This window comes from Electrona antarctica (assembly GCF_951216825.1).
Source record: "Electrona antarctica genome assembly, chromosome: 8".
NCBI classification, from domain to species: domain Eukaryota; kingdom Metazoa; phylum Chordata; class Actinopteri; order Myctophiformes; family Myctophidae; genus Electrona; species Electrona antarctica.
In genome coordinates this window covers 52,819,883-52,847,454 of record NC_136789.1, presented here as the reverse complement: position 1 = coordinate 52,847,454, position 27,572 = coordinate 52,819,883, and the positions used below count along the sequence as shown (strand labels likewise).

General features: G+C 45.0%; 1 protein-coding gene across 3 annotated transcripts in view; it reads right to left on the bottom strand.

The window, feature by feature from the left end:
• LOC306927424 (disks large homolog 4-like) overlaps nt 1-27,572 on the bottom strand; it is a 309,688-nt gene that overhangs the window by 122,693 nt on the left and 159,423 nt on the right. For all 3 annotated transcript variants that reach the window (XM_079507155.1, XM_079507157.1, XM_079507156.1), the window contains one exon: nt 19,296-19,460. In XM_079507155.1, coding sequence (XP_079363281.1) covers nt 19,296-19,460 — 165 coding nt within the window. The remainder of the gene's footprint in view (nt 1-19,295; nt 19,461-27,572) is intronic.

Below are 27,572 nucleotides of genomic sequence, written 5' to 3'. Positions count from 1 at the left end.
GACCATTTTGCCAGGCTCGGTCACAAATGCCTTCTAAATCCTGACAGTTTTCTTTAAAAACCCATGTTTCTATGTCAGTGGTTCTCAACTTCTCATACATTTTCATGTCAAGGACCCCCAAAAATGTATGTATTTGGCCGCCGTCTCCCATCTGAAAATATGTTGTTCCAGGGACCCCCCCCCCCCCCCAGAAGCAAAGATTTGAGTTAAAAACGTTTGCTATGAAAGAATATATATTCAAAGATTTGCACTACATTTTCAAGATTTTTCAAAAATAGCAGACCTACAAACTCGTAGCGCGGCACTCGGTGCCGCGCTATGAGCTTGTAGATCTGCTATTGTTCAATAGCTAAAGTATAGTACAGAACAGTGCAGTAGATTGTCAGTGCATTAAACAGAACAGTTCAGTAGATCGTCAGCGCATTGTCACAAACAGAACAGTCGTGATATGTTAATTCTATTCAGATACCCTGAATAGATAGGGCGACTGTGGCTCAAGAGGTAGAGCAGGTCGTCCAATGATCCATGGGTCGGCGGTTCGAATCCCGGCTCCTCCTGTCTACATGTCGAAGTGTCCTTGGGCAAGACACTGAACCCCAAATTGCTCCCGATGTGCTGGTTGGTACCTTGCATGGCTTCCGCCGCAATCGGTGTATGAATGTGTGTGTGAATGGGTGAATGTAATGCACAATCTATGTAAAGCGCCTTGGATAAAGGCGCTATATAAATGCACCATTTACCATTTACCATTTAGATAAGAGTTCCTCTGCCGGACACAAAAGCAGTAGAATTATCATTAGGCTAATCAGTGAATAAAACATGCATTTTCAGAAAACTTTCAGGAAAAAGAGCAGGAAAGAGCGTGAAGAGTTGGAATGGGCACATTCACATTGCATTCACAGTTTGACCAGTAGTATACGACCACGGTCTTCTGTGCAAGTGTCCAGTGTGACCTGATCTCCGTGCAAGGTTTTGGAGCCATAGAGCCCTGCTCAAGGGCACGCCATTGATGTCACTCGCAACAAGACCCGATGGGACATTACACTATGATAGTTGTAGTCGCACTCACGCACGCGCACGCATGCGCACACACACACACCACGATGGGAGATTACACTATGATAGTTTTTAGTTTTTTTCATTTACACCTCCCACACACATACACACACACACACACACACACACACACACACACACACACACACACACACACACACACACACACACACACACACACCCGCCGATGGGAGATTACACTATGGTAGTTTTTTTCACTTACACCTCCTCCTCTCTCTCTCTCTCACACACACACACACACACACACACCTGCTGGTCACAACAAGGTGACTCTACTATAATAACCTCTTGGGTCCCACTGATCCAGAGACTAGAATAGCACCGTAACATATGGACCACCGTGCATGTGTGATGTGATGTGGAGAATCTGGGAGCATGTTTATTACTCATTCAATTTCTTTCAACACACCGAAACAGGGATGCCATATTCACTCTTGTACTTTTAACACCTTTGTACTTTTACTCAAGTCAATTTTGAATACCGGACATTTACAGTACATCTACATTGTAGGATTGATACTTGTTACTCAAGCAAATAAATCACACCCGTGTGAGGTGAGGGGCGCACAAAGCTGGGAATGCGAGTACTTTTTTTCCCCCACTGCTGAGCAGACCAGGTGGTTCGGGCATCTGGTTAGGATGCCTCTCGGGGCGTCTCCCTAGGGAGGTCCTCGAGGCATCTGGTTAGGATGCCTCTCGGGCGTCTCCCTAGGGAGGTCCTCGAGGCACGTCCCACTGTGGGAGGAGACCCCCGGGGGCAGACCATGGCGCAGTTGGAGAAAAAACACATCGACTCACTAGCCTTGGAACGCCTCGGGATCCCCCAGGAGGAAGTCACTAATGTTGCTCTGGAGAGGGAAGTCTGGAGCTCTCTGGTGGAGCTGTTGCCCCCGTGACCCGACTACGGATAAGCGGTTGAAGATGGATGGATAGATGGATGGATGGATTTCATGACATCATGTCACGATGATGTCATACCAACACCAAGATATGACAGATATTGGAGATGCCCTGTCACAGACACCATTATTATTGGACACCCAAACGTCTCTTGGGAAACAAAATGGGCAGCGACATCATCACACTTGGTAACCCTAGAGCGCTGGTTGTCGACATCGGGTCCGGGGACCACCAGGGGGTCCATAAACAGACTCTCTCTCTATCAACTCTGAGAGTGTATATAAAAGGAACCATGGAACATGCGTTAAAAAGGTGGAGAATCACATCAACTAAACCGGTGGTTCCCAAACGCTTTAGCTCGAGACCCGAAAGAGAAATGTGATCTCTCCCCTCAGGACCCAAAAACTATAGTGAAAATAGCAGATCTACAAGCTCACAGCACGTCGCAATGAGACGCGTTGTGGGCTTGCAGATCGGCTATTGTCACTACTTCTTAAACATACCTTTGAGAAAGCTTTTTTTTTGGGGGGGGGGGGGGTATCTTTCAAATAAAACAATGTGTAAAATAAAACAAATGTCTGTAAGGGTCCATTTGGTTACAATGTGTCCATCTGTACACTCAGGTTACAGACCCCTGAGCATCCATTTGGAATATAAATAAATGGATACTAAATGAGTGATGACTAAAACTATGGATAAATATACAATCAATGTTGTCAACAAACTAGTGGACAAGAGATCCAGCATAAGCCATTTTACACTTGGTTGCATGCTGAAAATAGCAGATCTACAGTGCAAGCTGATTTATGGCTGATTCGTGTAAAATCAGCCATTACGACGGCATCAAGGCCCGCCAATACACAATTTTAGTCGACTAAATCACCTGCAGATTTAGTCGACTAAAATCATAGGATATTTAGTCGACTAAAACTAGCCTAACACCAACACATTCCGGGTGACTAAAACGTGACTGAAACTAAGTGAAAACTATATTCAAGAGACTATAATGACTAAAACTAAAATAGAAATGTGCTGCCGAAAAACGTCGGTTCCCTCGGTGGGAAACCCTAGACTCCAGAGGGCACCATGTGCACTCGTTAGAGACGTATGGATCAATAGTCCAGTCTGCTCATCAGGGTTTCAGGGAAGCAGAAAGACCCCTTCCATCCACACCACCCAAATGAAGAGGTGACCTCATCTCCCACCACACCCAGAGAATGAGGAGACACCACCACCACCTACACCACTGCTATCACATGACTAAACTGTTGTTCACCAGGGTCCAATCACTTTTCAACCCATTTAGACCCGAGGACGGTTCTACGAATGTCTTCGAAATCCTGACAGTTTTCTGAAAATCGTTCTCATGAAGTTTTTCATGCCCAGGACCAGCAAAATTGTCTGTATTTGGCCGCCGATCCCCCCCCCCCCCCCATCTGCAAATATGTTGTTCCAGGGACCCACCGGAAGAAGCACCACATTTTCACGATTTTTCAAAAATAGCAGATCTACAAGCTCGTAGCACGGCACTCGGTGCTGCGCTATGAGCTTGTAGATCTGCTATTTTTCAATAGCTAAAAGTATAACATAATGCTTAAAACACCAAAAGGGGTTCCCGCCCAGAATGAGTTAAGGGGCGCTATAGCCCCTTCTATAAACAGCTTTTTGTGTCCGGCAGAGGAACTCTTATCTATTCAGGGAATCTGAATAGAATTAACATATCACGACTGTTCTGTTTGTGACAATGCGCTGACGATCTACTGAACTGTTCTGTTTAATGCACTGACAATCTACTGCACTGTTCTGTACTATACTTTAGCTATTGAACAATAGCAGATCTACAAGCTCATAGCGCGGCACCGAGTGCCGCGCTACGAGCCTGTAGGTCTGCTATTTTTGAAAAATCTTGAAAATGTAGTGCAAATCTTTGAATATATATTCTTTCAGAGCAAACGTTTTTAACTCAAATCTTTGCTTCTGGGGGGGGGGGGGGGGGGGTTGGGGGGGGGGGTTCCCTGGAACAACATATTTTCAGATGGGGGACGGCAGCCAAATACATACATTTTTGGGGGTCCTTGACATGAAAATGTATGAGAACCACTGACAGAAACTGTCAGGATTTAGAAGGCATTTGTGACCGAGCCTGGCAAAATGGTCCTCAACTCGCCTATAATGAAAAGGGAGAAAATCGCTAAATAAACTTGATTTTTTTTTTGTGTGTGATTTTCTTTTTTTTCATATTAACACAGTTTGAATGTTGAAGAAGGTTTTCATTCCAACAGATTGTTGATTTGGTCAAATTAAATGTATGTATTTATAAGTCAAAGTATGCTTGTTTTTTCGGCAAACTTCACCACTGTTTTGGGGCGGAGAGGAGCAGTTCCGAGATTTAGAATTAGATTTAGAATCGTCCTCAGGTCAAAGTGGGTTAATGCACTGACAATCTACTGAACTGTTCTGTTTCTGACAGTCTACTGAACTGTTCTGTTTCTGACAATCTACTGAACTGTTCTGTTTCTGACAATCTACTGAACTGTTCTGTTTCTGACAATCTACTGAACTGTTCTGTTTCTGACAATCTACTGAACTGTTCTGTTTCTGACAAGCTACTGAATTGCCAATGGCAGCCAGGCCATGTAAAGTTCTCTATTACTGTAAATAGATATCCACTGTAACCCACTTTACTGGGGTCGGCTCTGCACTTGGGTCTTCTCTTTTTTCCCCCTCTACGCCAAATCTCTACAGGCTCGAGAAAGATCGGCTACTTTCGGCGACTGTTCCCCTCATAATAGGCGACCCATGTCGTCTCTGTCGGGTGGAGACCTCATCATTTCCAAAACTGTTACTTCTCAGGATTCTAATTCAAAGGTTTTAGCAGGTCTACAAGCTGGAAACGTGACGCTTCACCGTTGCTCCGGAACTACTCTGCCGGTACTGGGAGAACCAAAATCTGGCGCGTGGAAACTCACTGCTAGACCGTTTGATCAATGTCCGTGAGGAGTTAGCTTAATGTGTTAATAATGAGTCGGAGAGTCGGAGACATCATGTTCTTCTTCTCTCCGTCATGGTGAATGGAGAGATGATCAGAGGAGCAGAGTTTCCACCATAATTAACGGGCACGGAAGAATGGAAAGCGTTTCTCAGTGAAGGTACAGCCAGTAAAAGAGTAGAGGTGACCTCTGGCCTTCACATCATAAAAGGAGACCAGACACTCCTACTCTCTGGACAAACTCTCTTACAGGGAGGACAGCATCAGGGTCAGCCTCACTCAGACCTTTACTGCATTGCTGTATGCTTGTTGGATGAATGTTGTGTAGTGTCATGGCCGCCCCATTTCCAATGGGAGTCACATGGTTTGACACAACATTTGTGTTGTATGAGGGGGAGGGGCGCAGTCGAAACACAGCCGAAAGCCATACAACAGCTTGTAGTCCAAAATGTGGACTACAAACCATGTGACTTCCATTGGAAATGCATTGGGGCGGCCATGACACTACACAACATTCATCCGACAAGCATACAGCAATGCAGTAAAGGTCTGAGTGAGGCCTTAGTCTTGTATGCAGACTTGCATTCCAAAACGTTATAGTCCAGTAACCATTGCTGGGTATGTTTACACGTTTCCTGCTGATGGGACTTGCTTGTAACCTGAACCTCATAGTAAAAGGAGAATCCTTGTTTTCCTCAGACATTTTAATGTCTATTGAATCTCTGTGATGTCAGGGACCCAACGGCCTTGTATGCAGAACACATATACACACATTTGACATAGCACAAAGAACAAAAACAATATTACATACATAAAGACATGAATACAAGAGCAATGTCCACCGCCTAGATTACCCTGTGGCTACTACAACTCCTGATTAAGCCTCAAAGTCGACTGGTGGACAAAGGACCTCTTGGGTCTGACCTTATGTATGCTGGGACACCATATCTCCTTCCTGAAGGTAGCAACCTATATTCATCCATACAACACATGGCTAGTGTTTGAGGTGAAATTCCTTGCTAATCTTAGGACGCTGTCATCATACGCAGACATATAAAGTTTCTGAAGTGGTTGTCCAACAATCTTTGAACAAATGTTCAGTTGTTGCAGCAGTTGTGACTTTAGGGCTGCAGACAAACATCCATACCAGGTGATACTACAGTACTGAAGAACACTCATAATAACAGAAGTGAAAAACAAAAGAAGAATCCGTCTACTAGCACCGAAGGATCTTAGACGGCGAAGGAAGTAGATTATTTGCTTTGTATTCTTACACACTGATTCAATCTGATCCTTCCATGACAACAGATGGTCTACTCCTAGGTATCTGTACGAACATACTTCTTCATCTTCTTCATCTCTTGGAGGAGTGTCTTCTCCAGCTGAGCCACGGCTGTCCTCACTGTCCCCACATGTGAAGACTGATGGACATTGACCTTTGTCCAGTCCTTGGTGGGTCTCCATCCAGAGTTGCATTTGAAGTTGTGGAGGAGGTGGGGGAGGTCTTCAGTGCGTGAGATCTGTTTCAGCTCAGAGCTCCAGTCAGTGATGTCCTGTTGCAGCTCTTTAATGAAGCCTTCAGCCTGTTTCTCTGTTGTTTTCTGCTTCTCTTCGATCACATCAATGATCTCAGCCTGTTTCAGCTCCGAGCTCCAGGTAGTGAAGTCCTGTAACTCCTGTTTCAGCTCTTTAATGACCTCAGCCCGTTTCAGCTCAGAGCTTCTTATCTCCAATTGAGTGATTTCCTGTTGCAGCTCTTTAATGAAGCCTTCAGCCTGCTTCTCTGTTGTTTTCTGCTTCTCTTCAATGCCATCAATGAGCTCAGCCTGGCTTCTCTCAATACAGCTGATCATAGTGGTGAAGACCTGCACACTGTCTGCTATGACTGTATCACCATCTTTCCTGCTGAGCTCAACTGAGTGTTTGAACTCCTGGATCTTCTCTCGTCTCTCGTGGATCATCTGCTGAACTTCAGCCTCGGTCATTGCTTCATATTCTTCTTTCAACCTGTGACTCCTGAACTGTTGAACCATCTCAGAAATAAAAGAATTGACGGATAGTATTGGCCTCTTTCTGAAGATATTTGCACACAGTGGACACTTGCACACATTAGTAGTGTCCCAGCAACGTGTGATACAGGCTTTGCAGTAGTTGTGTCCACATGGGGTGGCGACTGGATCAGTGAACACGTCCATACAGATAGAACACAGGAAGTGATCTTCAGAGACAGAAATGCTGGCGGACGCCATTCCTACACGCTCAATAACTGGAAATGTACTGTAAAAAGCTACTTAAAACTCGGTGTAGTTTCCTGGCGTTCCTCGAACAGTGGTGTGTGATATTACAACAGCAGAACAATCAGCTCTAATGACCTTTCTACGATACAATACTGTCCTTAGTCACACTGTAACATTCGGTTGTCTCTTTGACTGAAGCCCCTCCTATTCCGTCACATCAGCTTTTAACTCCAGCTGAGTCAAATCCCATGTCATCAAACATGACGTCACTTTTGTCCATATAGGGCATAGCAGTGGCGGCCATTTTTTGGTGCCAAGGTATAATGTACCAGTAAGACGCCTGAGGGCGAGAAGCGACCCGCCATATATGGAGCATGTCTTGACTGTACGGGGTTTGATGAGGTCAGATCAACATATGGAACAGGTCAGCTCCATATATGGAGATCTAAAGCCCGAACCGCACCAAAGGGTCGAGACGGTTTTAGCGTTGTCCCTGCGGTGTGATATGTCCGGTTGCACGTTGACGCGCGCCGTCCCTACTGAATCAACGCATGGATTTTCCAGTGCCTTTGCCAGCTGCAACATGCTGCTACAAACAAAAACAAGTATTTTCCAACATCTAACATGCATCAGGGCCATCTCCCATCTGGAAAGAACGGGAAATACGACATTCCCCTGCAGGCACAGGAATTTCAACACAATGTTGAAACTATCACGCAGCTGAATGTATGTGTCTGTCTTGTCTGACATGATTGTCTGCCATTGGGGGGGGGGGGGGGGGGGGGCTATTGATGCAGTGGATCAGAGAGAGTGGCAAAGTGGGCTGTTGGCTATTGTGGACACGCTGAAGAATGTATTCTCTGAGCTCAGACGCAGTTCACTTAATGTAATGCGGCCCGCAGGTTAATATCAGGATACTGATATGTTATTGATTTCAGCTGTTACAATTTCAAACATGCAAACATGACCCGCTTCAATTACTTCAGTCTATATTAGTAGCTTAATGACTAGTAGGCTACTAGTCTTTTTATGTCCAGTGTATTTGCATTCATGTTCATAATCATAAAGTTAACATATACATGTATTTGAAATTAAATACAAAATGTTACTTTTCAGGATTCCAATTCAAAAATAGGTAAAAAAATAATTCAGGATTCCAATAAAAAAAATTGCAAAAAAGCAGATCTACAAGCTCAAAATGCATCGCACTGTGACGCGTTTTGAGCTTGTAGATCAGCTATTTTTTGACTATATGAATTGTGGCCCTCTGGAGTGAGTGTCTATCCAATGTTTTGTTTTGTACACAGGGGACAGCAGCTAAGGTGAAGTCCAGGAACAATCTGCTCTGCAAACTTGCTGGTGCAAAATGGGGGGCGGCAGCCTCCACCCTGCGCACCTCAGCACTGGCCCTGTCATACTCTGCAGCAGAATATTGTGCCCCTGTCTGGTCTAGGTCATCACACACACACACCAAGTGGACACCCAGCTCAACACCACCATGAGAACCATAACCGGGACTATTCGCTCCACACCACTCCCCTGGCTCCCAGTATTATCAAACATAGCACCCCCACATATCCGGCGAGCAGCAGTCTCTCAAAGGATGCTTCAAAAGGTCAAAGACTCTCCCCACCTACCAATCTATGCAGACATATTTAACCCACCCACTGCTCGACTCCCATCTAGACGACCGATTTGGAAGAACCCCCCATCAGCTGACTTCACCATCCAATCAGCTTGGAAAAGGGAATGGGAGTCCAATGAGGTCCCAAACAAACACCTGGTGTCAGACCCCAACCAACAGGTCCCTGGCACCACCCTCCCAAGGAGACAGTGGTCTACGCTGAATAGGTTCAGGACTGGACATGGCCCCTGCTTGGCCAGCCTTCACAAGTGGGGCAGTAGGCCAAGCCCACTGTGTGCGTGTGATGAGGAGCAAACTATGAAGCACATCATAGAAGTTTGCCCTCTCCAAAGACTGGAAGGAGGATTAATCACCCTCCATACAGCAGACCAGGAGGCAACCGCTTGGCTAAAGGACTTTGCATTCGCTAAATAAAAATGTTTTGTACACAGCACAGCAATGATGATAATAATCTAATATGATGTGTGTAGTTCTTTAGAGATCTAGCCTCTTAATTTGTATGTCAAAGTGCACCAGATTGAAGCATTTTCATCGCAAATTTAAAAAACAATGTCTGGAGCCCAGGGGGGCAGCGCCAACCTTCCCCCACTAATTTCTGAATCCTGTCTACGGCCCTGGTGGGGGCCCACCGAATAGTCTTGCATAGGGCCACCTGAGTCCTAGAACTGGCACTGCCCGTTTGATTTTGACAACGCAATTTGTAGTAAACATTTGCCCCCCTCTAAAGTCATTTTAGTCAATGACCCCTCAGTCATTTCATCCTGCAGCCGGCATAGAGTCAATTTACTTGCCTCTAGTTCTGGGTGCCTGACGCAGTGCCCTGCCAGCCTCATCCTTCTCTCTCTGACTTTGTCTGTGACCCGTGGTAGGTCCCCATAGAGGTCCACATAAAAGCACTATATAAATGCACCATTTACCATTATGAGTGCATGGTGCTGAGGGCAAACCTCTCTGTATTTACAGTTGTTGATGCGGGGGGTGTAAAGGGCCCTGTGTGACACCTAATATGCCCAGTAGGCATATCTCTGTGTCAGGGCATAGGGCATGAAACTAACTTGTGGAACTAACTTGTGGAGCACTTCTCTTGTATTTATTCAAAGTATTTATTTATTCACGTCAACAAACCGCAGATTGAGGGCATGCTAACTATTTGATAAAGCCTCAGGTGGCCTGGCCAACCAATCAATACCCATAGTTAAAGGGGAATTGCGCACAAGCTGCTCTTACCGTATATGAAGACACGTATCCATTCACAAGCTGCTCTTACCGTATATGAAGACACGTATCCATTCACACAAGCTGCTCTTACCGTATATGAAGACACGTATCCATTCACACAAGCTGCTCTTACCGTATATGAAGACACGTATCCATTCACACAAGCTGCTCTTACCGTATATGAAGACACGTATCCATTCACACAAGCTGCTCTTACCGCATATGAAGACACGTATCCATTCACACAAGCTGCTCTTACCGTATATGAAGACACGTATCCATTCGTCACTGAAAAAAGAAAAACATGCCGAGCGTTCCATACCGAATTAGGGGATTTACCGTCCGTGCGGATCAAAGGCTAGAACTCTTTTTCAATCGCGCAATTTGTTTTTGAGTGCAACCACTCCATTACGGAGCTTTGCGTGTCTCTGGCTGGGTCTGTCCCTGGGTCTGTCCCTGGCTGGATCTGTCCCTGGGTCTGTCTCTGGCTGGGTCTGTCCCTGGGTCTGTCTCTGGCTGGGTCTGTCCCTGGGTCTGTCTCTGGCTGGGTCTGTCCCTGGGTCTGTCCCTGGGTCTGTCTCTGGCTGGGTCTGTCCCTGGGTCTGTCCCTGGCTGGGTCTGTCCCTGGGTCTGTCCCTGGGTCTGTCCCTGGCTGGGTCTGTCCCTGGGTCTGTCCCTGGGTCTGTCCCTGGCTGGGTCTGTCCCTGGCTGGGTCTGTCCCTGGGTCTGTCTCTGGCTGGGTCTGTCCCTGGGTCTGTCCCTGGGTCTGTCCCTGGGTCTGTCTCTGGCTGGGTCTGTCTCTGGCTGGGTCTGTCCCTGGGTCTGTCTCTGGCTGGGTCTGTCCCTGGGTCTGTCTCTGGCTGGGTCTGTCCCTGGGTCTGTCCCTGGGTCTGTCCCTGGCTGGGTCTGTCCCTGGGTCTGTCCCTGGCTGGGTCTGTCCCTGGGTCTGTCTCTGGCTGGGTCTGTCCCTGGCTGGGCACGAAAATAGCGTTTGGTTGGTTGTGCGCAATAGCGCAGCCTAACACACACACACACACACACATGCATTAACTGTATATATATGATGGTTTTCCTGTGGGGCTCGAAGTTCCTGGGACCCCCCGGGGACCCCCACACGGAGTTGCACCACTCACTTCACACGGGTGTGATTTAGTTTTTTTGTTCTGTTCTAGATGATATGAAAGGTTAGTCCATGCAGTGTTGTTGCTGCAACTCTTCCTGTTCTACGTGAGCTGACGTTAGACCCCACCTACCGTTTTCTTAAAGGACCAACGCCCTATATTTTTATTATTATTATTATTATTTGGGTCAATATACATATTATCAACATACTTTTGTAACAAAAATTGTATACAACAATTTATATTTTAATGAATGAATTAATATATTTAATGTATACCGCTTGGCGCTTGACATAAGAACTGTTCTGCCCTTCGGCGGATAGCAAACCAAGGCTTGCACCGCTCAGAGATTCACAGAACCTCTGCAACTGCTGCAAACAACAAATTGCGTGAAATACAACTTTAATACTCTCTCTCTCTCTCTCTCTCCTCAAGACGTCAAGGGGAATGATGTGGCATCTAATTTAGATGTTTTTCGTGTTAGCACACCACACCAATCTGGTGCATGCCGCGCGATGTTGAACAAAACCAATTTGCAGGATGAATCCACGAGAGGCCACCTCTACACCGCGGTTACGTCTGCGCTGTGGAGGTGAATGAGCAGGCGCTGTGTAACGTCTGAGTAGAGCGGGCCTTTTCCCTTGAAGTGAACTGCTATATATAGTGTCCCTTTAGCAGAAGGTGAAGTGGGGATATTATCGCCTTACACACCTGCTCTGCATTTGTATCTGTGTCATTCATTAAGGGACTGCGTCCTCGTGTTCCTATACTAATGTTCAGGTGTATCCTGTTCTGTCATCTGTCTACAGCATGTTATTCATTAAGGGACTGCGTCCTCGTGTTCCTATACTAATGTTCAGGTGTATCCTGTTCTGTCATCTGTCTACAGCATGTTATTCATTAAGGGACTGCGTCCTCGTGTTCCTATACTAATGTTCAGGTGTATCCTGTTCTGTCATCCGTCTACAGCATGTTATTCATTAAGGGACTGCGTCCTCGTGTTCCTATACTAATGTTCAGGTGTATCCTGTTCTGTCATCTGTCTACAGCATGTTATTCATTAAGGGACTGCGTCCTCGTGTTCCTATACTAATGTTCAGGTGTATCCTGTTCTGTCATCCGTCTACAGCATGTTATTCATTAAGGGACTGCGTCCTCGTGTTCCTATACTAATGTTCAGGTGTATCCTGTTCCGTTATCTGTCTACAGTATGCCATTCATTAAGTCATTTAGACCTGAGGCCCATTTAGTTTTTTTAAATGGCTTCTAAATCTCCAAATCTTAAAACCTATGTTTCTATGTCAGCGGTGTTCAACCTTTTTCATGTCAAGGACCCCCAGAATTATCTGTGTTTGGCCGCCGACCCCCATCTGAAAATATTTTGTTCTCAGGGACACCCGCAGTCACAGTTTTCTGGAGCCGTCGCCGTTTGTTCCAGGCACTGTACCTCCCAGAAGCAAAAGATATCAGTTAACAACGTCCACTGTGAAAGAATAACATATTAAAAGATTTTGCACTACATTTTCACGATTTTTTCGAAAATAGCAGATCTACAAGCTCGTAGCGCGGCACTCGGTGCCGCGCTACGAGCTTCGTAGATGTGCTATTTTTCCAACAGCTAAAGTTTAAAATAATGGTTAAAGTGGTTCAACGCTACGGCGACACAGATGCGCTCCCGCCCTAAATGCGTTAAGGGACGGCGTCCTCGTGTTCCTACTCATGTTCACTGTCCTGTTGTACTGTCATCTGTCCTGTCTGTGTCCTCTGTGTCCTCTGTGTCCTCACTACGGTGACACCTTAACTTCACACAGTGTCAGTGGCTCGCTCTGTCTGTCTGTCTGTCTGTCTGTCTGTCTGTCTGTCTGTCTGTCTCTCCGTCCCTGCATGGGTTTGCATATCGAGGTGGAAAACCTCATTATCTGTCCAAAACTTGTCAGGATTCAAATTCAAAAAGCATCAAACGTAGCAGATCTACAAGCTCGAAACGTGTCGCTTCACACCACGTTTCAAGCTTGTGGGTCTGACACTTTTGATGCTTTTGTGAGACGCTGTGGTAGTGAGACGCTGTAGTAGTGAGACGCTGTAGTAGTGAGACGCTGTAGTAGTGAGACGCTGTAGTAGTGAGACGCTGTAGTAGTGAGACGCTGTAGTAATGAGACGCTGTAGTAGTGAGACGCTGTAGTAGTGAGACGCTGTAGTAGTGAGACGCTGTAGTAGTGAGACGCTGTAGTAGTGAGACGCTGTAGTAGTGAGACGCTGTAGTAATGAGACGCTGTAGTAGTGAGACGCTGTAGTAGTGAGACGCTGTAGTAGTGAGACGCTGTAGTAATGAGACGCTGTAGTAGTGAGACGCTGTAGTAGTGAGACGCTGTAGTAGTGAGACGCTGTAGTAATGAGACGCTGTAGTAGTGAGACGCTGTAGTAGTGAGACGCTGTAGTAGTGAGACGCTGTAGTAGTGAGACGCTGTAGTAGTGAGACGCTGTAGTAGTGAGACGCTGTAGTAGTGAGACGCTGTAGTATTGAGACGCTGTAGTAGTGAGACACTGTAGTAGTGAGACGCTGTAGTAGTGAGACGCTGTAGTAGTGAGACGCTGTAGTAGTGAGACGCTGTAGTAGTGAGACGCTGTAGTAGTGAGACGCTGTAGTAGTGAGACGCTGTAGTTGTGAGACGCTGTAGTAGTGAGACGCTGTAGTAGTGAGACACTGTAGTAGTGAGACACTGTAGTAGTGAGACGCTGTAGTAGTGAGACGCTGTAGTAGTGAGACGCTGTAGTAATGAGACGCTGTAGTAGTGAGACGCTGTAGTAGTGAGACGCTGTAGTAATGAGACGCTGTAGTAGTGAGACGCTGTAGTAGTGAGACGCTGTAGTAGTGAGACGCTGTAGTAGTGAGACGCTGTAGTAGTGAGACGCTGTAGTAGTGAGACGCTGTAGTATGAGTAGTATAGGGGCTGTACATTTTCTGAAGACAACATGGAGACTTGATATGCTGTCATTATTAATCAAAATAAGAACATTACATTGTGTCAAATACCAAGTCTTGCCACGGGGCACATGGATGACCCCTGACGATGTGTCCAGATGCACCTGCGGTCTTATACCCAGGTGGTCAATGCAAATCAGATTGCAATCAGTCGTCAAGTCATTAGAGGTTCACACACTTTATACGCTCCATCTCCAAATGAAATGCAAATGACCGAGGTGTACTGTATGCTTATAAGTTGGGTGCAAAGGTGATCTTAGAAGTAAAGCGGCTAAAGGCGGCAAATCCTAATTAATATGTGCATTAATATTCATATATGCATTTCTGTAGAATTAGCGCCGACGACGAAGGACTGTAATTGAAAAGAGGCAACGCTGCACTCAAACTATGAAAAGGGCAGGAGGGCTTCAGTAAAAGAAAAAGAAAAAAGAAAAAGAAGAAAAGAAAAGAAAAGAAAAGAAAAAAGTGTTTCTGGTGAGCTGTCAGGCTTGTTGCTATGCATGGATGAGTGTGATTAAACGACTATTGAACTCCATTAATATGCATTTCTCAACTAATTGTCTTCTCTTCTGATCCTGGGTCATGCTGAGACTGGCTGGCTGACTGGCTGGCTGACTGGCTGGCTGACTGGCTGGCTGGCTGACTGGCTGGCTGGCTGACTGACTGACTGGCTGGCTGACTGACTGACTGGCTGACTGGCTGGCTGGCTGGCTGGCTGACTGACTGGCTGACTGACTGGCTGGCTGACTGACTGACTGGCTGACTGGCTGGCTGGCTGGCTGGCTGACTGACTGGCTGGCTGACTGGCTGGCTGGCTGGCTGACTGACTGACTGGCTGACTGGCTGGCTGGCTGGCTGACTGACTGACTGACTGACTGACTGGCTGGCTGGCTGGCTGGCTGGCTGGCTGGCTGGCTGACTGACTGACTGACTGACTGACTGGCTGACTGACTGACTGGCTGACTGGCTGGCTGGCTGACGGCTGACTGGCTGGCTGGCTGACTGGCTGGCTGGCTGGCTGGCTGGCTGGCTGGCTGGCTGACTGACTGACTGACTGACTGACTGACTGACTGGCTGGCTGGCTGGCTGGCTGACTGACTGACTGACTGACTGGCTGACTGGCTGGCTGGCTGGCTGGCTGGCTGACTGACACACACAAAAAAGCAGCGACCACAACAACTCAAACAAAGTGCTCGACAACAACTCTAGTCGTAATAAAGCTTCTGATCTTCTGATTGGTAACTTTTCCTAATTTCAAGCACCTCCGGATGTGATATCATCTCTGTTGCCGGGCGGAAAACCTTGCATCTCCTTATTTAGACTATTTCAAAGGAATGGCCTACTTCCTGGTACAAGTACTGTGTATAATGCTAACGTTACAGAAGGAAAACAATAATAATACAAGCTTGGCGTAAATAATAATAAAAAAATAGGTCAGTCTGATGAATTCAGTATAGTATTTCTGCCACCAAAATGTAGAATGACCTACTGTAACACCTACTGTAACACCAGACAATTCAATTACCAGACCTCCACAAGTGTTTGTGGACCCCCCCCTTAACACATTTTGGTGCTAATCACAGTTACTCACCCTATAAATTAATTACGTGGGGCGCTCCTTAACCCATTCAGGCCTGACGTCGAAATTAAAAAAAGAAAGTTTTCTAAATCATGACAATTTTCGGAAAGATTTGAGGCACATTTTAACGATCTTTCAAAAATAGCAGATCTACAAGTTCATAGCGCGCCACTCGGTGGCGCGCTATGAGCTTGTAGATCTGCTATTTTTCAATAGCTAAATTATAACAATGTTTAAAACACCAAAACGGGTTCCCGCCCCAAAATGGGTTAATGGTTAATGTGGTTAAACGCTAACGTGACATGGATGCGTTCCAGGTCTCAATGGGTTAAGTAGGCTTGTCTTAAGGCGTATTGCTATATCGCTGTGTTTCATGTTTGGAATCGCTCCGGTTGCTACGGACACTTGACAAGGCCTCGCCAGCACTGCTTCCGTTTCTCCATAGCCATTAGCTTCTGTATTAGCCGCGGCCTTTTTTACGCTCTTTTCTCAGAAACTACGCTGCTGTCCGTGCGGTTTTGAACAGATCGGCGATGTTTCGGAGGTCATTTCCGATTATCCGGTGATCGTGACGGGAACATTGGCATTTTCTAGAGCAAGTAATGACCTAGCTTTAGCTCGCTAGCATTGATGCTGGTAGTGTTAGCATCCAAGATGGCGACAACAGGACGGCTTCATAGTACAGAAATGCCCCCGATCACGTGGCAAGCAGAGATGGGCAGTATTTGAAATACATGTATTTGAAATACGTATTTGAAATACTTTTTTGTATTTTGTAATTTGTATTTTGCTGGGATGGAAGAAATGAGATGTATTTTGTATCTAGATACTTTCAGATCTAGTATTTTCTGTATTTCAAATACATAAAATACTTTTTAATGTCATTTTACACAGCCTCAGGTTTAAACTGTAGGGGCAAAACACATAACCTGACTCCGCCAGATGGGGCAGCAGAGAGTACACTGGGTTCCCCCCTCCTGCTCCCATCTGGGAACTCTCAGGCAGACTTGATGCCCAGCCACAAAACGGCCTGGCCAATCAGCAGCAGCTAGAGGCGGGATAGCCGCTGCTGATTGGCCAGGCCGTTTGAGGCCTGGCAAGGAACGGTGAGCACAGGGCGGGCGGAGCCGTGGGGGCTTTTTACGTTATTTGCCTAGTGAGTGTAACGCTGCTCAATGGTGAAATCTTCCGCCAACAGCGTACCTTAGTGATCAGAATCAAGGACAGGCCTATCGTAGTAGACATTTCCACCACGTGGAAACGCCCCCCCCTTTCAAAGTGGGGGGGCGGCGGGGGTGTGTATATATATATATATATATATATACATATTATATATACAATTGAGTTTTTTTTTATCCTTGTGTTTGTATCTATAATTTCCAGGGGCTATGCTTAAGTTTGTGACTAAAGCCACAACACAGCCTCCCCACTGGGAGCACTGTTTATACCAGTCAGTCTGTCATACCATCCCTCCCCACTGGGGGCGCTGTTTATACCAGTCTCTCTGTCATACCATCCCTCCCCACTGGGGGTGCTGTTTATACCAGTCAGTCTGTCATACCATCCCTCCCCACTGGGGGCGCTGTTTATACCATCCCTCTACACTGGGGGTGCTGTTTATACCATCCCTCCCCACTGGGGACGCTGTTTATACCAGTCTCTCTGTCATAGCATCCCTCTCCACTGGGGGCACTGTTTATACCAGTCAGTCTGTCATACCATCCCTCCCCACTGGGGGCGCTGTTTATACCAGTCAGTCTGTCATACCATCCCTCCCCACTGGGGGCGCTGTTTATACCATCCCTCTACACTGGGGGTGCTGTTTATACCATCCCTCCCCACTGGGGACGCTGTTTATACCAGTCTCTCTGTCATAGCATCCCTCTCCACTGGGGGCACTGTTTATACCAGTCAGTCTGACCTACCATCCCTCCCCACTGGGGACGCTGTTTATACCAGTCTCTCTGTCATAGCATCCCTCTCCACTGGGGGCACTGTTTATACCAGTCAGTCTGTCATACCACCCCTCCCCACTGGGGGCACTGTTTATACCAGTCTGTCATACCATCCCTCCCCACTGGGGGCGCTGTTTATACCAGTCTGTCATACCATCCCTCCCCACTGGGGGCGCTGTTTATACCAGTCTGTCATACCATCCCTCTACACTGGGGGCGCTGTTTATACCAGTCTGTCATACCATCCCTCCCCACTGGGGGCGCTGTTTATACCAGTCTGTCATACCATCCCTCTACACCGGGGGCGCTGTTTATACCAGTCAGTATGTCATACACAGACAGACAGACAGACAGACAGACAATAAATGTTTATACTTTATTCTGCTCTGTTTGTCTACTTAAAACTGTTTTAAACTGTTTCAAAACCCCCCATTTTTTCATGGGGGGCCCCCTTGCTACAATCATGCTTAGGGCCCCTTGGAGGCCAGAATGGGCACTGCATGTGCACATCTTGTTAACGGGGAAGACCGGGGGGTTTTCCAAATCACTGAATGCTCCTTTAATTGATAATCTATTCATCTTAGTCATTAGTATCTTGTTTACTTATCTTGTTTTTTATTGTTGGTTTAAATGTAAATTGGTGGTAGGCCTAATCAATCAATCAATCAATCAATCAATCAATCAATCTCTTTCTACATTTTTCTTGAGGTAGAAGTCAAAGAGGAGTGACAGTGATGAATCAGATGGCCAATCCATTCCTTTGTGGGTCCTGTTTGATACAGTTATAGCACATTGATTTGCTTAAAATATAAAGTGTATCATTCTTAATAACCTTCAATGTATTAGACATTCTGACAGGTCATTAATTTAATATTTGGCAATTAATTATGAATTTACTTATCATTATATACATTTTAATGAAAATGTATTTTCATGTATTTTCAAAATACAAAATACGTATTTGTATCTCAAATACATTTCTCAGACCAGTATTTGTATTTTGTATTTAAATACATTCTGTGACCCAGTATTTGTATTTTGTAACAAAATACATTTTCAATGTATTTTGCCCATCTCTGGTGGCAAGCGCTACCCATTTCGTCCACCAGGTGGCACTCAATGTGTTACAACCACCATAACCTGTCTGCAATTTACTACTGGACCTAGACAAGTCTTCTAGCTTGCCAAAATAAATTACCCCCCACTCTTTTTCAGTATAGTATAGTATAGTATAGTATAGTATAGTATAGTATAGTATAGTATAGTATAGTATAGTATAGTATAGTATAGTATAGTATAGTATAATATAGTATAGTATAGTATAGTATAGTATAGTATAGTATAGTATAGTATAGTATAGTATAGTATAGTATAGTATAGTATAGTCTTTCTTTATATCTTGATGAATTGAAAACGCTGGACCACAATGGAAACCATTTCGTGTCGACCTTTTCGCATTACTGTATAGCTATTAGCTGTACCTCTGTAGTTTTTACAAACTGTTAAAAGTATTCAATCAATCAATCGAAACCGCTGTGTGCGTGCGTGCGTGCGTGCGTGCGTGCGTGCGACCGTGCGTGCGTGCGCATACCTTGACAGGAGAGATGTGTGTGTGCGGTGTGTATCCGTGGAGAGCCTCCATAGCGGCCAGGTTCTTGTCACTCATGTGCAGCATGTTGTCAGAACTCTTCCCTGGAGCCAGGTGGGAGGGGCTGTGCTCCAAGGGGGGGGTCTCCTCATCCTGGTAGCGGTACTTCTACAGGGGGGGAGAGAGAGAGAGAGAGGGTTTCATATATACGTCTTACGTTCGTATACTTCTACACAGACACAGAGAAAGAGGGGGGGGGGGGTCATTTAGCCCATTTTGACCTGAGATCAGATTCTAAAAATGTCTTCTACATCCTGACAGTTTTCTGAAAAAAGCTATGTTTCTATGTCAGTCGTTCTTAAATTTTTCAAAAATAGCAGACCTACAAGCGCCACCGAGTGGCGCGCTATGAGCTTGTAGATCTGCTATTTTTCAATAGCTAAAGCATAACATGATGCTAACACCAAAAGGGGTTCCCACCCCAAAATTGGTTTAAGGCAGATTCACACCGAGTTTGATTCAAACTGTTCCCGAATACGATTCCCTGGTCCCCCGCTGGCCATGATTCACATTGGCCTTGATTCTTCCGCAACCCGAGTACATTTCATTAAACTGTATTCAATGCTTTCGACATTGCAGCGATCCATATCCGAGTACACTTCAATCGGTCCCGAGACTATATATGTGGTCCTGGGAACGGTTGGTGTGATCCACTCCCGGGGGAACGGTACGCAGCATTCACACTAAACCACAACATCTGCCAAGTGGTCCCTGAGTGCATAACCGGGATTATAGTGTGAATCTGCCCTTATACATCTAATACGTTCAGACATATGTAATCATTCTGGTAGCAGTACTTCTACAGAGAGAGAGAGAGAGAGAGAGAGAGAGAGAGAGGAGGGGGCTCATTTATACGTCTATTAGACCAGGGGTTCTCAACGTTTTTGGCCGGGGACCCCCGGAAATGCTTTGGCAATGTCTCGGGACCCCCGCCCCGCCCCCTCCCGACCCCCAATATAAATTGACTGCTACAATAACCTTAAACAATTTTGGGCGGGAACCCCTTTTGGTGTTTTAAGCATTGTTATAATTTAGCTATTGAAAAATAGCAGATCTACAAGCTCATAGCGCGCCACAGAGTGGCGCGCTACGAGCTTGTAGGGCTGCTATTTTTGAAAAATCGTGAAAATAAAAATTTAAAAAACCCTTTTTTTTTAAAAATAATTTGGGGACCCCCTAAAATAATTTGGCGACCCCCCGAGGGGTCGCGACCCACGGGTTGAGAACCCCTGTATTAGACGTTTATATATACAGGTGTGAACATAACTGGTGTGTCGTCAAAATGCACACTGCGCGGCAGCTCAAAGGCATGGAGGTGCTTTTGCGTAGTGAGAGAGATGGGGCCGCGCTTGGGCAGGAATTTACTTCCTGAGAATATCCTGACAACATCCCGCTGCATTACAAGCAAGGCACTCGTCACAATGTCCATCCACTCACTTGTACTGTACGTCCAGGAAGTAGACTTAGAAATGAAACTAGTGTTGACTAAACATTACAAAGTGGCTCTTATTTTGAAGAGGAAGTCAGTCCGTTTCGGTTGTACAGTTGGGTGCCACCGATATTGTCCCTTATCATTTGACCCATTTAGGCCTGACCTCAAAATTTTTAAAAATCCTTCTAAATCCTCCAGTTTTCTGAAATAAATATTTTCACGATTTTTCAAAAATAGCAGACCTACAAGCTCGTAGCGCTATGAGCTTGTAGATCTGCTATTTTTCAATAGCTAAATTATAACATAATGTTTAAAACACCAAAATGGGTTAACTGTCCTTTTGTGCAGATCACGCAAACCTCAGCAAAAAGAAAAGGACAATATCGATGGCCTCCAACTGTAACCAAGCTGCCGTGACAGTCGTTATTATGATGCCGTTCGGAGCGCTATAGTCTAACGCCAAGTCAACAAGAACCCACATGGATTAAACACAGGCTCATATGTGACCAGATTTGACTGAGAGACTGCCATCGCGCAAATTCCAGCTTTTCACCAGAGGAGAAAAACTTATTATTTTTTTTTTAATGAGTTTATAGCACAGGCAGACTCTTCACATACTAGAGCATGTCTGAAATAAGTGTCAGAGCTGAAATCGACATGTAAATATGAAATAAATGCTTAAACATGTAGCTAGGTGTAATGTTAGAGACCACAGAAGTGAACCTTTCAAGCCTGTTTTCTCAACTCGTTGTTTTCTGCAAGACATTACTCTATAAGCCATATCTCCAAAACTGTTGGGCCAAACTGAACAACCAATATGTACGATATGAAAACCGTGCGTCTGTCACGTAAAAAAACAATGTACACAGTTTGGAATTACGTTAAACATGGAACCTCCGTGGCATAACTGGGTGAGTAATTCATTTCATCAGTAGGGCCTATACGGCTGCATGGTTCCTGCGCAGTCTCATGCTGGCTAAAGTACCGTTGTTGTGGAGTATATATACAGTTGGGTGCCACCGATATTGTCCCTTATCATTTGACCCATTTAGGCCTGACCTCAAAATTTAAAAAAAATCCTTCTAAATCCTCCAGTTTTCTGAAATAAATATTTTCACGATTTTTCAAAAATAGCAGACCTACAAGCTCGTAGCGCGCCACTCGGTGGCGCGCTACGAGCTTGTAGATCTGCTATTTTTCAATAGCTAAATTATAACATAATGTTTAAAACACCAAAAGGGGTTCCCGCCCAAAATGGGTTAACTGTCCTTTTGCGCAGATCACGCAAACCTCAGCAAAAAGAAAAGAACAATATCGATGGCCTCCAACTGTATATATAGAGACGTCCGCACAAGCCAAATAAAAATGGCGATAGTAATCTCAGCTCAGTGGTTCCCAAACTTTTTCACGCCAAGGACCCCCAAATTGACACCAATTAGCCCCGCGGACCCCCATTTGAAGAGATATGCCAGGGACCCCCCATAAGAGAAGATGTTTACGGCTCTAGCAGTGATTCTCAACCCGTTTAATTTCAAGGAACCCCCAGTTTGACATGCATTAGTCTACGGACCCCCCATTTAATGATATTTCTATCTCTGGGACCTCCAATTTATGTTGTAAAATCAATGTTAATGTAACTCTGAGAGTGTACAAATGGAACCAAATGGGTCCATTTGTTTCCATTTGTACACTCTGAGTTATAGATCTATAATGGTCCATTTGGTTCCAAACTATCATTTAGCTGCATGGGGACCCCCTAGAACTTCCTCAGGTACCCCTGGGGGTCCCCGGACCCCACTTTGGGAAACACTGATCTAGCTGACATGGTATATGGTGGATAGACTGGGTGCGCTCATGTTCTGAAGCCTCTTCATCTCCAATAGACCGTCCTGCAGAGGACACACAGCTGAAGGACATAATCACATAATTGTTCCTTCACACACACACACACACACACACACACACACACACACACACACACACACACACACACACACACACACACACACACACACACACACACACACACACACACACACACACACACACACACACACACACACACACACACACACACACACACACACACACACACACACACACACACACACACACACACACACACACACACACACACACACACACACACACACAGGCCGGGCCGCTATACGCTGCTGCTGCTCGCTAAGCTGATCACATCACTGCTCAGGGGACGTTTATGGCCATGCCGACGTCAAGTGTGAATTGAGCACAGGGGTCTCCAACAGGGGGTCCGGGACCCCTATAGGGGGTCCTCCTCAGAGATACTGCAGGGGGGGTCGTCTGGTCAGCCAAATCTTTCTGAGGGGAACATTAGGTGCAGTAGGCACCACAACGATGGCGGAAGGTAGGGCATTAAGCAACTAGTCGACTAGTAAATCCACTAGTCGACTAGTAAATCCACTAGTCGACCTTGTTGGTACTAGTTGACTAGTTCATAAGAAAAAAAAACAAAAAAAGTTTATTTTGTATTTTATTTCCCCCCCCCCCCCGATTTTGTAGGCCTCAAGATCAGGTAGATTATAGTTATAGTCACCATGTACACAGTTTTTCAATGTACAAATATTTATTTCAAATAAAGTAATTTTTTTTAATTTATTTTATCTTTTACATAATAGGTAGTTAAACAACTAGTCGACTAGTCGACTAGTAAACTAGGCAACTAGTCGACTAGTAAACTAGGCAACTAGTCAACTAGTAAAAATGACTAGAAGTGAATGCCCTAGCGGAAGGTGGTGCACACGGAGATGGCACTGCTGGCACTGCTTGCCCTCGGGAAAAACCTGAGGTTTTTAAAAGCGCTGCGCAAAACACTTAGAAAACATGCTGGCTTCTGTGGAATCCAAATGAGTGAAATCAGTGGTGGCGACTGAGAACTTGAATCCGTCCATTCCTTTTACCGGTGATGGTGCCCCGTATCCTGCCAGTACAGCCAGCAGCATCGTGCCCACTCACTGGTTCCTGCCTGGGTATAAAACCCACCCCCGTCCTCAGTGATGCCCGGGGGCGTGTATGCCCGGGCAGACTGCCAACATCACCATCATGCCCCACCACTGTGCAGGCTGGCAGCTCAACACCGAGAAGCTATGGAGAGGACTGTAATTGAACTGTGGTTCTGCTAAGTTCTATCTATGGAGAGGACTGTAATTGAACTGTGGTTCTGCTAAGTTCTATCTATGGAGAGGACTGTAAATTAACTGTGAACTAAGTTCTATCTATGGAGAGGACTGTAAATGAACTGTGGTTCTGCTAAGTTCTATCTATGGAGAGGACTGTAAATGAACTGTGGTTCTGCTAAGTTCTATCTATGGAGAGGACTGTAAATGAACTGTGGTTCTGCTAAGTTCTATCTATGGAGAGGACTGTAAAATAACTGAACTAAGTTCTATCTATGGAGAGGACAGTAAAATAACTGTGGTTCTACTAAGTTCTATCTATGGAGAGGACAGTAAAATAACTGCGAACTAAGTTCTATCTATGGAGAGGACAGTAACATAATTTGTGGTTCTTCTAAGTTCTATCTATGGAGAGGACAGTAACATAATTGTGGTTCTGCTAAGTTCTATCTATGGAGAGGACAGTAACATAATTTGTGGTTCTTCTAAGTTCTATCTATGGAGAGGACAGTAAAATAACTGCGAACTAAGTTCTATCTGAAAGCCGAACGAGCAGTGATTGTGACATAATCGCTGTTGTCGGGTAGATAACTCGTATCTGCATGTTTCAAACGTTCTACTTTGTTATGTTACGTGTGTTCATCAGGTGACAGAAGGCCAGTCATGGCCCGAAACGTTGTGTTGTATGTCGGTGTTTTAAAAGAATAAAAGCACTGTGGACCAGAAGCAGTTGTGCAGACTTCCCTTTCTTCCAGTGGCAGCCTATCCATAGGGGGGCGCTGGTGCGCCGCACCACCATGCACAACCCCTGAATAAAACGCGAATAAGAATGACTGAGAAACGAAATCTGCAGCCTGTAATCCAAAAACGTAAATATTATATAATATAAGGAACCACTAACCAAAGGCAGTGATTCAAAGTTGTATTATGCTGCCATGAAATGTCAAATGTTGTTTACGTTGTGTGACGTTTCTGATTGGTTACCGAGTGTCACGTGTTGGTGCGCGTTCATCTGTAGCCCTTGACTCTCAGCACTGAAGGGTAATGCATTGCGGTACACATGTCTTCAATACAAACGATAGGAAGCCACTGGGTCGCGAAATATGTGCGATCAATGTTATTCACACCACAAACCACTTGGGGGCAGCATAAACATCACAACACAGTTTGACATATAGTTTAACACACAGTCACCACAGACGCTAGACAAACATGAATGATGAGCCACATGGAGCCAGGTAAAGATAATAATATAGATTAATTAATTCTCATAATGGAACAACAAGACAAGGAAAAAGAAAACTCTGTTAATTCACTGCAGAAAACACCGCTTGAAAGAAGAACACTGCAGGAAAAACTTAGAATTAAAGAGCTGGGACCAGATAAACTAAGGCAAGCCATGCAGATCACACAAAAGAACAGTGAAGAGAGTACACCAGGACCTTTTCATAGAGCTGGTATGATAAGAAGGCTTGTCTGAGAGCATGCAGTCACTCCAAATCATTATTTTGCTTATATCAGACAACAGGGTCAGATCCAGCATGGATCAAGACGGGAGTGAATGATTTAAGGCACTTTCAAAAGTGCCTTAAAGTGCCAGAAAAACACAGCCTCAATCCACATGGAAAATGCAGTGAAATTAGCCATGTTTGGCAACGCCATGTTTATTTTTAATTTTTAAAAGCCTTCCATTGAATGTGATGATACCTATAGTGCATGCATAGTACAACAATGTACAAACACAGCAGCAAGATTTGTGAGTTGCTGTGATAGGAGAAGGATATCAAACGGAACACAACCACCCTAAAGACGAATCATTGTGTATATTCCTGCACTATACCTGCATCCAGTGATCTTGGTACAATATAGAAATTGATCTATTGAAGATTCTGACGTTCAAATGTACATCTTTTTTGTTTGATTGTATTGCTGTATTGTTGTATTGTGCTTTCTGCTTTGGCAATGTAAACGTCTGTTTTCTCATGCCAATAAAGCCCTTTGAATTGAATTGAATTGAATTGCATGTTTTCTTGATATCTTTATAGCGCCCCTCTTAGGACAAAAGTCACCAGCCGCCACTGTTTTCTTCTTCACCGTATCAGCCTTTTGTCCAGCGCCAGTGAGTGACTGGATGTGCGCAATCCTCTCGTTTTAAAATAATGTTATTACGCTTTATTTATCATAGTACAGTGTCACTGTTACGACCCTAAAGGAGTAGCTAAATTAGCTGCGATGCAACACGTTGTTAGCTTGTAAGATTGGCTATTTTGTGCTGTTCCTTTTCACCCATTCAACCCGGGAAAACTATAGCAGTCGCTTTAGATTGTGCTAGAACTGTGATTTAGAACAGTGGTTCTCAAAGATAGCAGATGTACAAGCTCGCTCGTACGTCTTTTTGGGCGTCCTCCTATAGACACGGAAACTGTTTGAGAACTACTGATTTGGAAGGCATTAGTACAATCGAGGATAACTATACTGAACCAATAAATAAAACATATTAACAATTAGCTTCGGGACTAAATAATATCTACATTGGATTCATTGGAACACAGGTTATTTTTGTCGGGTGGAAACCTCATGTCCAAAACTTTTTAGGATTCAAATAAAAAAATAGCAAAAGTCTACTAGCTCAAAACGCTGTGCGAAAACGAGGAGTATTGTATCAAACATACGTCAACCTTCAACTTGTTATGTTTGAATGTGTTTGGGAATACAGTACGAATAAGTTGTAAACGGTCGAGGTGACACAGGTGTTCAAATGAATGCAGGGGAAACCGTTTTAGACATAGAAGGTTTCCGCTGGCCAGCGACCGATATTTGCAGCGCTGCCGAAATGCGATATGCCACTCCTTAGAGGAGGAACATGTATTATAATGAGGAACATGTATTTATAATGAAAAATAGCAGACCTACAAGCTCGTAGCGCGGCACCGAGTGCCGCGCTACGAGCTTGTAGGTCTGCTATTTTGAAAAATCGTGGAAAATGTAGCGCAAAGCTTTGAATATATATTCTTTCAGAGCGAACCTTTTTAACTCAAATATTTGCTTCTGGGGGGGGGGGGGGGGGGGGGGGGGGGGGGGGGGGTCCCTGGAACAACATTTTCAGATGGGGGGGTCGGCAGTCAATTACATATAATCTTGGGGGTCCTTGACATGAAAATGTTTCAGAACGACGGACATAGAAAACTGTCATGATTTAGAAGGTATTTGTAGAATCGTCCTCCGGGTTTTAAGTTTTAAGTTTCTAAAAGTCGTTTGTTCCACAACGTTGGTGCGCTCACTTAAAACTTGTATTATGTAAGCGTGATACAGAATGTATTATTCTCATTCTCGTGAGGTTACGTGGAATATAGTACGAATGCAAATTATTCTCACTCTACTCACGTCGCGGGAACATTTTGAGAATATGATCTGTTTTTATCCTGGTTTTCTTGTACTGTCTCTCCTTTCTTTTGCACTTTTTGTTTACACCCTGCACCTCATACTGTACCTGCTACATTTTGAACGTCACGTCTAATCTCATGTACGTGTAACAGTGTCAATTTTTGTTTTAATGGGTCCATTACCAATAAACTGTATGCGTTTTGGGACGCAAAACGCAGGCCATTAGCATCTCTGCCTCTCTCCCTTTCA